We start from the raw sequence: 15,134 nt of genomic DNA on the forward strand, positions 1-15,134 counted from the left end.
TAATGACTATTTTTGGTGATGACAGCCTATGCAGATAAAGAATACTCTAAAATAAAAGAAAACAACAGAGCTTCCAAGACCATGAATGTCTCAGCCAAAAAATTTTCTCAAAGTATTAGCCTGAATTTACAGAACTCATTACAAACTTTGGTATCACAGTATCACAGTATCACAGTATGTTTGGGATTGGAAGGGACCTCAAAAGATCATCTAGTCCAATCCCCCTGCTGGAGCAGGAACACCTAGGTGAGGTCGCACAGGAACATGTCCAGGCGGGTTTTGAATGTCTCCAGAGAAGGAGACTCCACCACTTCCCTGGGCAGCCTGTTCCAGTGCTCTGTCACCCTTACTGAGAAGAAGTTTCTTCTCAAATTTAAGTGGAACCTCTTGTGTTCCAGCTTGATCCCATTACCCCTTGTCCTATCATTGTTTGCCACCGAGAAGAGCCTGGCTCCATCCCCATGGCACTCACCCTTTATATATTTATAAACATTAATAAGGTCCCCCCTTAGTCTCCTCCAAACTAAAGAGACCCAGCTCCCTCAGCCTTTCTTCATAAGGGAGGTGCTCCACTCCCTTAATCATCCTGGTTGCCCTACGCTGGACCCTCTCCAGCAGTTCCCTGTCCTTCTTGAACTGAGGGGCCCAGAACTGGACACAATATTCCAGATGTGGTCTCACCAGGGCGGAGTAGAGGGGAAGGAGGACCTCTCTCGATCTACTAACCACCCCCCTTCTAATACACCCCAGGATGCCATTGGCCTTCCTGGCCACAAGGGCACAGTGCTGGCTCATGGTCATCCTGTTGTCCACCAGGACCCCCAGGTCCCTTTCCCCTACACTGCTCTCTAATATGTAATCTCCCAACCTATACTGGAACCTGGGGTTGTTCCTGCCCAGGTGCAGGACTCTACACTTGCCCTTGTTAAATTTCATTAGGTTATTCCCCGCCCAACTCTCCAGCCTGTCCAGGTCCCGCTGGATGGCAGCACAGCCCTCCGGCGTGTCAGCCACTCCTCCCAGCTTGGTGTCATCAGCAAACTTGCTGATAGTACACTCAATTCCCTCGTCCAAATCGTTAATGAATATATTGAATAATATTGGCCCCAGCACTGACCCCTGAGGCACTCCACTAGATACTGGCCTCCAACTAGACTCCGCACCATTGACTACCACTCTCTGGCTTCTCTCCCTAAGCCAGTTTGCAACCCACCTCACTACTCTATTGTCTAGACCACACCTCCTCAACTTAGCTGTGAGGATGCTGTGGGAGACTGTGTCAAAGGCTTTACTGAAGTCAAGGTAGACCACATCCACCGCTCTGCCATCATCATCATCATCACCTTGTTACATTCTCATAAAAGGCTATGAGGTTGGTCAAGCATGACCTACCCTTGGTAAAGCCATGCTGACTGCCCCTAATAACCCTCTTATCCTTGATATGCCTTGAGATGGCACCAAGGACAAGCTGTTCCATTACTTTCCCAGGGACAGAGGTGAGGCTGACTGGTCTATAATTACCCGGGTCCTCCTTCTTGCCCTTTTTGAAGACTGGAGTGACATTTGCTTTCCTCCAATCCTCGGGCACCTCTCCCGTTTCCCAAGACTTGGCAAAGATGATGGAGAGCGGTCCAGCAATGACTCAGCCAGTTCCCTCAGCACCCGCGGATGCATCCCATCTGGACCCATGGATTTATGAACGTCCAGACTATTTAATTGCTCCCTAACCCAGTCCTCATCAACTAAAGCAAACTCCTCCATTGACCTGGCTTCATCCGGGGTCTCAGGGGTACGGGGCTCCCCAGGACAGCCCCCAGCAGAGTAGACAGAGACAAAGAAGGCATTCAGTAATTCTGCCTTCTCTGTATCCTCTGCCACCAGGGCACCCACCCCATTCATCAGTGGGCCTACATTGCCTCTGGTATTAGTTTTATCTGCTATGTATTTGAAAAAGTTCTTTTTGCTGTCCTTGACCCCTCTCGCCAGCTGTAATTCTAAGGAGGCCTTGGCTATCCTAGCTGCCTTCCTACATCCTCTAACAGCAGCCTTATATTCCTCCCAAGTGGCCAGCCCCTGCTTCCATGACCTGTAAACTCTCCTCTTCTGCTTGAGCATACCCAACAGATCCCTATTCAACCACGCAGGCCTCCTGGCTCCCTTCCTTGACTTCCTACGTGTGGGGATGCTCTGATCCTGAGCGTGGAAGAAGCAATCTCTGAATGCCACCCAGCTATCTTGGGCCCCTTTTCCTTCAAGCAGTCTTGCCCATGGGATTTCCCCCAGCAATTGCTTGAAAAGGCCAAAGTTAGCCCTGCTGAAGTCCAGGGTTGCAATTCTACTTGCTATTCTGTTCCTGCCACACGAGATGCTGAACTCCACCATCTCGTGGTCACTGCAACCCAGGCAGCCCTCAACCTTTACTGCTTCGACCAGACCCTCCTTGTTAGTGAGGATGAGATCCAGCAGTGCACCTCTCCTAGTCGGCTCCTCCACCATCTGCATGAGGAAGTTATCATCAATGCACTGGAGGAACCTCCTGGACTGTGGCTGGCTGGCTGAATGGTCCTTCCAGCAAACATCAGGGAAGTTAAAATCACCCACAACAACCAGGGCCTGTGACTGTGAGGCCACTCTCAGCTGCCCATAGAAGGCCTCATCAACTTCCTCACCCTGATCTGGTGGCCTGTAACAGACACCCACAACAGTGTCAGCCCTGCCAGCCTGCCCCTTGATCCTGACCCATACACTCTCAACTCACTCGTCATCCACTCCTGGGCAGAATTTAGTACATTGTAGTTGCTCTCTCACATAGAGAGCAACTCCACCACCACGCCTGGCTGGCCTGTCTTTCCTGAAAAGGGCATAGCCATCCATGACCACATTCCAGTCATGTGAACTGTCCCACCATGTTTCTGTAATTGCCACCAGATCATAATCTCCCGACCGAACATAGGATTCTAGCTCCTCCTGCTTATTCCCCATGCTGCGCGCATTGGTATACAGGCATTTCAGGGAGCGAGCAGAGCACACCAGTTTCTCCCTAGGGGCATAGGAGGCCACCCGGTCCTCATCAGTTTTAGAATGCAGCCCCACTGGGACAAGCCCAGCTACAACCCCATCCCCCTTCGAGCCTAGTTTAAAGCTCTCCAAATGAGCCCAGCTAATTCCTGCCCCAGCATCCTTTTGCCCCTGCGAGATAAACCTTTCCCACGTGACAGTGTCCGGACTGGTGTCTTATAAAACCAACCATTATCAAAAAATCCAAAGCCCTGCCTGTAGCACCAGTCTTGGAGCCAACCATTTAGAGACTGAATTTTCCTATTCCATCCCACATCATCACTTGAAGATGGAAGGAGTGAAGAGAAGATCACTTGAGCCCCTGAGTCTTTCACCATCCTTCCCAAGACCTAGAAATCATTCTTCATCCCCCTCAGACTACGGGAAGCAGCTTCCTCCCCATCTGTCTGGAAGACCAGCAGCAGGTAGTAGTCCGTCGGGTGCACCAGTTTGGGGAGCTCTCTAGCGATATCCTTGATCCGGGCTCCAGGTAAGAACAATCAACTTTTTTCATATCAACAGATGACCTATAAGTTTACCTTTCATGTTCTTAAGACTTCCAGAGATCAGAATAAAAAAAATTATAACAGTAACATCACAGAGGAACACCAACAAAGAATACCCCCACTGCTACTGACTTTCTGTTAGCAAACTAAAATTTTAATGCTTCTGCATTATTAAAGTTGTGAAAATCCAAAGTCTATTGGACATAACACACGTGCAGCAATCTACTCATAACTCCAACAGACCGAGTACATTGCAAAAATTATTATGAAGTCAAACCTTTCCAATCTGTAGCATACACACTGGATTAATATGGCAATTTCGACCTCACCATGATACCGCTGACAAGAAAACCCAACTAAAAATATTCCGGGCTGGGCTGCCTAAGTAATGCCAAGATGGAGTCAGGACGTCATGTGATGCTTTTCTTAGAGCTTTTTTAGAGCTCTCTAGTGAGACATTACCAGGTGCATCTTTTAAGAAGTAGCCTTGAAGACATCATCACAAAAGAAAGCAGTTGTGAGGCCAAAGTGAGTTAGTTTCAAAGAACACTTTAAGGACACTCATAATTGTACTCAGAAATGCTTTAAAAGCTTATGGCTTCACAGTTTTCAACGCTGATATTACACTTGAAGAGAGGCTGTTCATTTTCAGTTTCTATTTCTGCGTTAGTTTAATAACAACAGATGTTTAAAAAAAAAGGAAGACTAAAACCAAACATAACCAAGAAGTCCCCTGTTTCTTACCAACACACAAATACATGATTGTTGCAAAAGCGTCTTTTAAGTAATTATACAGCTCCCACATGTTCCAGGCAGTCAAGAGAACAAAAACCTTTGCCAAAGAGAATGAACTAATCTTCGGAAAGATTTGAAGTATAACTTCATATTTTACAAATACAGCCTTAACCCTAAACTCAAGTCAAAATATTTAACTTTGTGGTCAGATAAACCTTATTCTCAGGCTATACATCACTCATAAGGCTAGCAAACTACATATAATATTCACAGACATAAAAAAGCCTTCTAAAAACAGTCATTTACTGGGAAGTTCCCACTACCTACTCAAAGCAGCGGGATGATATCCACCCTGCAAACACATACTTCACATTCATGTACATGCACACCAAGGACAGACGTTCCTGGATAGGATTTTAACTCCGCCATTTCACAGGGAGATATAACCTGCAATACTGCCGGTTTAAGATGGTCACCAAAAAAACAAATCAAAAGGAGTTCCCAGAGTCCTCTCCAATAATGAGAGTTCATGGATAATTTTAGGTAGAAAAACAAACAAACAAACAAAATATGAAACAAAACAACAAAAAAAGGCAAACAACCAACCAAACAACCCCCCACAAACCCCACAACCTCCCCTACACACAGTTTTCACTTTTTTTTAAAATGAAAAAAAAAAAAAGCAACTCAGCTCTTCAACACTGAAAGTATTTACACGCACAAGACTTTGCTAAGCAAAGCAATGGCAAGAAAATCAGAAAAAAAAAAAGAAAAGAGAGAAACAGTTGCAACTCCAATATCCTACTGAGGCTGCAAATTCACCATTACTTGGTACATCTTTGGTCATGACTCAGAAGAATATTCCTAGTTAAAAGACCACTGAGGTCTCTGCATGTTGAAGTGTTATCTTGTTTCAAGATCGCATGCAGTGAACCACAACACCAGTGCGTATCGTCACCATGGAAATATATCTGCTCTATGCTGGTGAGAACAGCAGTGAAGGAGCACAGCCACCAGTGACAAAGAGTGCTAGAGGGGAAGGAGCATCCTCCTTATCAAATTCAGACTAGGTATAACAAAAGTTGCTCCCAGTTCATACGAAGGCTCATAAGACACAAGCTCCCTGTCTCAGCACAACAGAGATGCTTTCTGTTCCCCAGGTCATCCACCCACCTGCTTATGAGGAAAAGTGAATGCTGTGAACGCTATATCAGCAGTGACTGGGAAAGTGCTCATCGCTGCAGCTTGGAAACACTTTCAGCTGTGTGACGAGACAGGAGATGACTCGGCAATGTGCACTCACAGCCCAGAAGACCAACCCCATTCTGGGCTGCACCAAAAGGAATGTGGCCAGCAGGCTGAGGTGATTCTGCCCCTCTATACTCTGCTCTGGTGAGATCACACCTGGAGTCCTGTGTCCAGCTCTGGAGCCCTCAGTACAGGAAAGACATGAACCTGTTGGAGAGGGGCCAGAGGAGGCCACAAAAATGAACAGAGGGCTGGAGCACAGCTCTGCTGTGAGGACAGGCTGAGAGAGTTCGGGGTATTCACCCTAAAGAAAAGGCTCCAGGGAGACCTTATTGAGGCCTTTCAGTACTTAAAGGAGGAGAGATTCAGACTAGATGTAAGGATTTTTTTTTTTTTTTAATGATGAGGGTGACAGAACACTGGGCCAAGTTGCCCAGAGAGGTGGTAGATGCCCCATCCCTGGAGATACTCAAGGCCAGGCTGGATGGGGCTCTGAGCAACCTGATCGGGTTGAAGATGTCCCTGCTCGTGGGGGTGGTCTAGACGACCTTTGAAGGTCCCTTCCAGCCAGAACAATTTTATGATTCTATGAGCTGTTCCATCAGAAAGCAGTGTAGGAGACATTCCACTCCCGAGCTGCTCTTCCACTCTGCTGAGTGGAGACATCTACCATTCTTTAACTCATGTCCAACTTGACTTATGCAGCCAACAGGAGTTTTTCACATAGTACCAAAAGGAATCTACGGCTGTCCTTAGCATTCAGTCTGTAAAATTCTCTTGGATATCTTTCATCTTTCCTTTAGTACTCTCCCCATTCCCACTTCTGCTTTTCACATGTCTGGGCACTTCTTCCCACCTTTGCAAAACCCATCCCTCTCTACATAACATAATTTCAGAAGCTGTTCCCAAACTGTCTCATAGTGTCAACATGAGCTGTTTAAGAATTATCCTGAGAGAAAGGTAAAGAAAAGCCTAATGGGCAAACGGTGCACAGCCTACTCATGGTGGGCATCCTGAGAGGGCAAATGGAAACAAACCAGAAACACAGAATTTTCAGATCCATACTTCATACCAGCCCAGCATCCATCCTGCTCTCAGCAACAGAGATCAACAATCATGGACAAGACTTCTCAGTAGAGAAGCAACTCAATTGCAGATACCACGAACAAATTGGATTAGGCAATCAGCAATCAGTCCAGGCCAATTCTTCTATTTTAGGAACTTAAAACTGTCCTCATCCCTCCTCACTTTTTTAAAAATACATTTTTAGACTTTGTAAGTCACAAAACCAGGCATCTTCACTTTCCACCCCCCACTCCAGACTTCCTCACACTGCCCTCAGCATTAATTAGATCAAAGGTCTTTAATGACTGCAATAAGTCTCTTTCAAGCACAAGACTCATATCTCTGGCTTTGAGCTAGCAGAACACCTCCAGAATAGAGCAGACTGGAATCATATGCCCTTCTTTGACACTATAGTCTTCAAACCACTTTTCCAGTATATTTCTCTCACCCTCAAACACATATTTTCAGTTGAATGGCATATACAAGTACAAATTCTTTAGGTCAATAGGCCACCAATTTTTTTCTCTGTCTTTTATGATAAAATGTGTGGGAAAATAAAGGGAAGAACTATCAGTTAAAAAGATATATGAATAACAAAGTTCCAACTAATAATCAAAAGGAACTTGACTGCGTAATGGAACTTTTATGTCTTTAAATTCTAATGGATGTTGAGATTCTTGTTATGACTTTCCTTAAAAAAAAAGGCTTGTATTTGTAATGGAAATGCCAGAGACCTATCCAAAGTTTCTTGACTCCACTAAAGACATTAAGTATCTCGCCTGAGACCACACAGAGCTACTCCATGCTTCAGTTACCCAAGAATATAACAGGACAGAGAAGTGCTTCCCTGCTTGCCACTGATGGTGACAGGACAAGCAATTAGCAAATAAGATACTACAGCATGTAAGTAACTTCAACAGCCAGGCTTTCCCCTTCCCTAAATATTTCTCTGCTGAACGAAACTCTTCTTCATGCTCATCTGAATAGTATCTGGGTTCTTGATTTCATGTATTGCCCTTAGGTGTTTATCCTCCACTTGATGTTACATTAGTGCAATTATTTATAATTACTGTAAATAATTTGAATGCAATTATAGTAATTGCATTATTCCAAAGTATAATATATAGCGAGGGAATATATACAATAAAAATAGCAATTAGCCACCAAGAGTTCACTTCGAAATTCCCTTCTGGCGCTAAAATGAAAATCTAGCTTTCCACACACTTTCAACTGGCAGAAGTTGTATTTGCTAAATGACCATGGATCTGCTTCCTTTTTTTCCCTTTGGTGTCTTCAGCTATAAATGCAATTACAGCCTCTTTGACAGCAGTGTCAGTCACAAACCATCTTTTACTCACACTGACAGTAATCTCTTTGACTTTCCTCTGAGCAAGAGAGCCGTTATTTGGTCCTAAATTCAGTCTGTCTGCAATTAGTTGCGTACCAGCTTCGTCATCCAGGCAATTGATCACATATTATGTAAGTGCAAACACTGCCAGTGCCATCACAGGCTGTATCTGTTTCTACTGAATAAACACAGCTCAAGTTTCTTTAAAGCCTGATTGCCTTTTGTTTGTACAAAATAAAATACCTTTTTCAGCTCTATTTTAGCAATGCTTATGTATATACATGTATACAGACACACGCTGTCATTGCCAGACTGGAAGGTCTGAAAGGAGGAAATTATTCTACAGGAGTTTAAAAAACATCTCCCACACAACCCCTGAGCAGAAAACAGAATAAGAGAAAAACCCTTATCCCAAGACAATGAAGTTATTTTCTCAAATCTGAGTGGGCAGCTGATGGAGGAGTTGGGTTTGCAATCCCTTTGGGGTAGGCTGAGAGCCAAATAGAAGACAACAGGGCCAGATGTGGCCTGTGGGTTGACTGCTACAAATGACACCTCTTTCTTTTTTTTTTAAGTTGTTGCAAAAATCCAAGTTTCGGATATAACTACTCCTACAACAATGCATTCTTTGTGAAGGAAGAAACGAGCTGGACACAAGAACTGCTAGAAGCACTGGAAGTAATGGCCAAGCTATAAATCCTGTTGAACAATTTGTGTTCTGCTTTGGACTGACATGACCCCTTTAGCAAAAAAACAAATACCTTTAGAAACCAGGCATCTTGTTCAAAACTGGGGTTGCAAACCTTGCCAAGGTGCACTTTGTAAAAGCAGCATTTTACCTATGACCTTCCTCAGCACCTTTGCAGAAGAGAGAAACTGCACCACTGCTCTTTCCCACTCGGTTTATGGGCCAATTTCTTTCTGGTACATATCTCAACCTAGTAGGCAAAAGGGCCACTCAGCAATTCTCCTCCTGGATTTCTGCGTACCCTGGGAGAAGCTCAGTCACAGAGCTGCTTTTCTGCATCGAGACAGCATTTGACACCTCTGGTTTGGTTTCCTCACTGATCTCCGTGTCTATTCTTGTTCTGTCTCCAGCATTCTGAGTTTGTCCTCAGCAGCACCACTGTGACGGCAGCTCCAATGCTGCCAGGCTGGAGCCACAGCAAAGCTGCAGGAACCAAACTTAGGCTTAAAAGATCCCTGTACCAACACCAACCAGCAGTATTGCTGGATGCAAACAGGAACAGTTACTGGAGGAAAACAGGCATGGTTTCTGGAGCACAAAAGAACACTTCTGTTTGTTTGTTTTAAATATTCATCTGGCTTCCATTTGGTTTTGCTGAACTCTGGAAAGTTATTCTCCACCTACTCACTTCTTTTTTCTAGTACTGAGGAGACAGGGGGGAAAAAAATAGTATTTCCAGATGAGAGATTTTCAAGTCATTGGAATTAACTTCAAGTTGTATTTTTTGATAAGTTAAAGCTGTGTGCTTGGACTTAGCAAGAAAATGAGTGTTTCGGTTGACACATGGAAATCATCACTATAAACCGTTTCTTTATAGACTAAAAGCTGCATTTTCACCTAAATGCAGCACTAAACCAATCCACAAATAATTTCTCCGGATCAAAAGCAAAAGGGTACATTTTCTTCTGTGCGAGAGCTTTGCTGGGCAGCTACATTAGTAATTTTTATTCCAGAGAAGGGTAACTAAAAGTTAGAATTTCCTGTTAAAATTAAAATCAAATTCACTTAGCCTTAGAATCTTTTATTCAGTTTACAACGCCTACCATTTTTGCTGCATCTGACTGAGAGTATAGTCTAATTAAACAGGGACTTTATCAACAGCTAAAATTTTGTTCAGGATTTCCAATTATTTTGTGTTACATACAGATAAGGTGAACCTTAATGATCTTTTAAAAATGGCATAAATTCTTTTAGCAGAGACAAAGGTGGGAATTTTGCAGGATACCACTGTAGCATTGCAACACACAAAGTTAACTCAGGACAGTCTACCACACTGCACAAGTTGAGTTAAAAGACCCTGTGAAGCAAAGCTAAGATGTCTGTTAGCTAAATCTCTTTAGAAAGAGGAAATATCTCTGCAAAGGTCTGTTCTTGTTATTCACAGATCATCAACACAGTTGGAACTTTGTAAATAAACACAAAAGGTGACTCACCAGCGCTTCCCTGGTGCAGGATTTCAAGTTACAGAGATTCCAGCCAGGCTTTAAAGAGAGTGTGCATCCTTTTGAAGGACAAGCGACATAGTTTGTGGCAAAAAGAGTAATGTAATGAATTAATTCTCGCTTCATATTTGGAAGAGTTTCACAACTACTCACTCTTTTGTCACACCAAAATCATTTTATCAAGCAACTTCCAAAAATAATTCTTGAAGACTCTTAAGGTCTAAAGTGTTTTGAGTTGGAAACTTAAATAACACTCATTGGTTCAGATGACTCACACCAGTTTTTGCCACTTCTATTTCTGCTGGCCATGTCAGTTCCAACATACTGTGTTCCGAGTATGACTTGACTGAAAGTAAACATTCTTTAATATCAATTTAATATAAATTAGTTGTAGAGTCAGCCCTGCCATGAAGTTCATTCACCAAGATGGCCACAGAAAACGAGTCAAGAAAGAGACAAAAAATAAATTTAACTGGGGAGAATATCAGCATGAAGCTATTTATTAATTTAGTAATTATCTTTAAGATGTAAAGATGGAAACGAAAAGCTGAAAATGTCCAACCTTGGTACATAGGGAGAGTAAAATATCTGATTTAAACATATGAAGTGGAAAAATATTTCAAAACATTTGTCCTAAGACAATAATAAAGACCCAGCAGTAGTAATTTTGGATGATCACAGTACAGAAAACTCATCTTGACATTAATGACTTTCCTAAACTTAAGGCAAAAATCTTAGCATTTTTCAAAGACTGCAAACATCTAAGGTATTAGTTGGCTACTCTCCATCTAGAAGCACATCTTCTTGCTGAACCATCTCTGTGTTCACAAACTTGGCATGATTTATCAGCTATCTTAAGTTAGACATTCATAGTAACATTCTGATAGTCTTGAGTTCATAATAAATGCCTTAGCTCTACACTGCTTTTTTCTACATTAAATAAGATTTTAACAGTGACTCAGAATTTCACCTCAGTCACTATCAAACAAATCTTCTGTTCTGTCCAGCAAAGACCTCTGCTCACTTTATTTACTTCCTTAAATATGCTGGTAAAATGACTGGTAAAATTAGACATGTTCCTATGTGTGCCCCCACACCCGCAATTGTCCCAGTGCTAAACCGCGCCCTAAATGCCTTTTCAGAGAAGTTAAACCCAAACATTTAGAGCAAAGATGATGGACATAACTTCTAACTTATTAGAAAGACATTTAACTCAGAATCATAATCCCACCTGGGAGTTAACTACCTAAGTTTTTGCTGTTTTGCAACTGGCATAAGAAGTGTGTATTTCAACTACCCACAGCAGCAAAAACAGTAGCGTCAATAGGAAAAAAAAAAAAAAAAAAAAAAAGGACTTTGCTTTTCTATTTTGTTTTGTTTGGGGTTTTTTTGTGTGTGTTTTTTGTTTTGTTTTGTTTTTTTACCATTACTAATTTTCTTAAACTCTCACCTAGCTGTCTACTTGTGGCTCTTCAATCAATGAGATTATCAGCGGTGTAATTAGTACTACATTCCACAGTTCACTTTTCCATAAATCTAAAAGCTGTGCCCCCAGGGCGGCGGATCCATGCTGCTACTGGCAGCATTTGCAGCAGCAAACCAGCATACGGTTACAGAAAAATAAATAAATGAGCATTAAATTGCCCTGAATCAAATGTGAGCTGTCTCTCATTAATATCAGACACCTATTTCACTGGATCCTCACTAACTTTCAAATACATAACTCAGTACATACATCAAGAGAAAAGCTGGACTCGTTATGTGTGGATTGTGTTTTCTTACATTTTGCGTTTTACTGACAGTCTATATTCCCTGAGGGCTCAGTGAAATGGAGATCAAGGAATGAATTGAAGATCAAAATACTGAGAAATAAGATGGTGCTAGTAAGGCATACCAGGAAATGGGACTGGTAATAGAAGTAGAATTGGGAAATGTTTTGGGGAAGTTACCAAGGTTGTAAGCCCTCTAAGGAAAAGGAGAAAAACAATGAGAGTGCCACAGGTAACCAATGTGATACAAAGTAATTGAAATACCTTGGAGTAGAAACAGTACAGAAAGAACGCAAAAAAATAAAGGAACGACTGATTAATTTCCGTTCCTTTCTGAAAATAAAGACTCGAATAACAGAAAATAAAAAAAAATATTTTCTGCTTCTAGGGATAAGGTGAAGAGAGAAGCCTAACACCAAGTTATGACACACAAGCAGTGACTGAAAAACATTTTTGCTGGTTGCCAGCTCATCTTGACAAAAAGAGGAAAAAAATTAAGTACTCAAGAGCCTCTCATTAATAACTAGTACCTTCGGGACCAGGCTTGGACTGTTTTCACTGGAACAGCGATGCACAAACATGATTCCCTGGAGCACTCTATGCAAGCAGGTACTTTCAATATACTTAAGAGAAATAGGGTTTAGAGGATGAGGACTATTGAGCCAGCTTGATAGCTGGGGGTTATCAAGCTGACTCATTTAACAAATATGACATGGTCCTCCTTCCACTTGTGAGTGGTTTCCTCTTTCCTTACCTCCCTGAAGCAATAGTACAATCCCACCTGGCCTCCATGTCCACCTCTCACTGTCAAAGCACAGCAGAACTATGACGGAACATAGAACACCTCTCTTCAGGAAAACAGAAGAGGTGGAGAAAAACTTTGTGTGCAGAGAAAAGAGCCCAGGGCTGCCTGGGAAGCAGGGACAGAGACTGTGTACAACTAGAGCTATGAAGAGATAAAGCCAAGTCCACAGGAAAGAGGGAACTAAGAAAAACGTTCCTGTTCCTGTAGCTGATCTACTTTCAGCTGAAGATTCCCTTCTCCAGAAACAAAACTTTTGACCGACAACCTTTAAAACCCATTCCTACCATCAGGACTGAACTGTGAGAAGATGCTTATTTTCTTGAAACAATTATTCTCATGTCACCACACCAATGCTTAGGTAGACATTGAATCATCAGAGTTCTGTGAATGTCAGCAAGTGCTCCCCTATTCAGTTTCTCTGGCTGCAAAATCTACCAAAACTTGGTCTTCCAAAGGGCTCTCTTTATTGCCATAATCCTTACTGCAACGGAGCACTTACCTGTGGGAAGTCCTTTTCCCCTCAGCCTCTCCCGAATAGCCTGGCTCCTGTCTGGCTGTACTCTTCTGTCTCCATTGCAAGAAAGTTGATCCACCTGCAACACGGGCAGTAACATAAAGTCATATATCGGAAGAGTTCACAGTAGCATGAAACAAGTGTCCATTAGGTAAACGCATTGGTTCATAAAAAAAAAAAACCACAGGTTCAGCAGTGAGAATGTCCCCTAGAATTCTCCATATTTGAATAATCTGTGCATTATTTTTACTACACATTTGGTCTACTTTTTCCAGTTAGTGTAGATTAAGTTCACAAGCATGTAACTTAAAGACATTCCAGCCCTACAGCAAACTGAAGGGACAGCAACACTCAAAAACTTTGTTCCATGTGTGCAACATGACTGGAACTTGTGATTGGCCTGATGACTTTTCTGCGTAACAGGGAGAAATGTCTTGTACCTGAAAGTTTTAGGCTAATACCTCAACACAGGTTATTACACATGTAAAATCTCATCCACTTGTGACAAGCCTCTTCTTTATCCCTCAGGCACATTCCTGTCATGTGTCAGACTTAATTCTTCCCATTAGTAACTTTTAACTTTTTTCATTTAATCACCACTTCCCTAAAAAATTATTTCACATCTACAGTCACTCAAAGAAGAGCTACTTTGCTGCAGCAAAGAATCTTAGGTTAGGTCTTTTGATACAGTGTGAATCAGCCTGACTTGGACAGTGGCTTAGTTGGGAGATGGGAAGGAGAAACTGAGCAGTCTTCAGTGCCTCACGGTCACAATGCGACTCAATTAACATAAACCAGACTGAACCAGTCTTGTGCCATACTGCCCTCTACAAATCATATTAATGTGGAAAGTGAAAATATTCAAACAGGACCTTCCAGCTGTGCTTTACTGACCACCAAATGACCTGCTATAGAGCTAATACTCCTCCAGCCTTTGAAAAGGCAAATCAAGATGGGAGGTACACTGATCTTGGAACTGGAAGTTGTACCATGGTTTTGAAAAAAACAATTTGATGTGCTTTCCTTACTCACTTAAAAATTCAAGCACACACACAGAGCACTAAATATTAAAACCAGTAGGGATGGCTAGATAAGGTACACAAAACCACAGCAGCACAGCTATGTTGCTCTTCTGTCAACACTCTCTTCTACTCGGCTATTTTGTTCTCATCTTCTTGCAAAGCAGTGACATGTTATGAATTAGGCTAAAAAGGTTCCTGGCAGAGGACATCTAGAAGATGAGCAAAACTTCAGCACTGGATAACCTCCAGCAGTCCCACTCCTTCATTATCAACATGGTCTAGGAGACAGGAACACACTTGCTGGGTCCAGCTCACCACTGGATTTTGGGATGTACATTTGGGACCAGCTATTGCTGCCTTGGGCAGGCCAGTCCAGACGAGTCTGTCATACCAACCTCAGGCTCCCTCTGAAAGTTGCCAACCAGAGCAAGATGACGAAAAGCAGAAAAATTGCTAAGCAGAAAGGGCCATTAAGAACTTGGAGACTAATGACTCACTTTCCACACTGGTTGTTTCTATAGCTCGTGGCCTGATTTAAGGTTTGGATCTTTATTTTAATAGCGCCACTGATTAAGGCCTTGTAGGCCTTTATTTCATTGAATCACAGACTAGCTCCACTTGGCAACTGCACAAGACTTCAGACGTTACAGCGAGGAGCACCCGACTGACAGACATAACCTCACAGACTAGACAATGCTTTGTGGAGCTCAGGCTCAGCCCTATTTCTGAGATTAGATCATAACAAAAGGGTTTTTTTTAAATAAAGCATTATCAAGTCAAACACTTTTCTCGCAATTACAGTGCTGTCTGTTCAGACACTGATTTTTACACTGGCATAACCCCTATGAGATAAAAAAGGAATTTCAATGGTATAA

General features: G+C 42.5%; 1 protein-coding gene across 3 annotated transcripts in view; it reads right to left on the reverse strand.

The window, feature by feature from the left end:
• PTPN13 (protein tyrosine phosphatase non-receptor type 13) overlaps positions 1-15,134 on the reverse strand; it is a 122,991-nt gene that overhangs the window by 62,966 nt on the left and 44,891 nt on the right. For all 3 annotated transcript variants that reach the window (XM_082050510.1, XM_082050512.1, XM_082050511.1), the window contains one exon: positions 13,223-13,316. In XM_082050510.1, coding sequence (XP_081906636.1) covers positions 13,223-13,316 — 94 coding nt within the window. The remainder of the gene's footprint in view (positions 1-13,222; positions 13,317-15,134) is intronic.

This window comes from Streptopelia decaocto (assembly GCF_964273445.1).
Source record: "Streptopelia decaocto genome assembly, chromosome: 4".
Lineage (NCBI taxonomy): Eukaryota > Metazoa > Chordata > Aves > Columbiformes > Columbidae > Streptopelia > Streptopelia decaocto.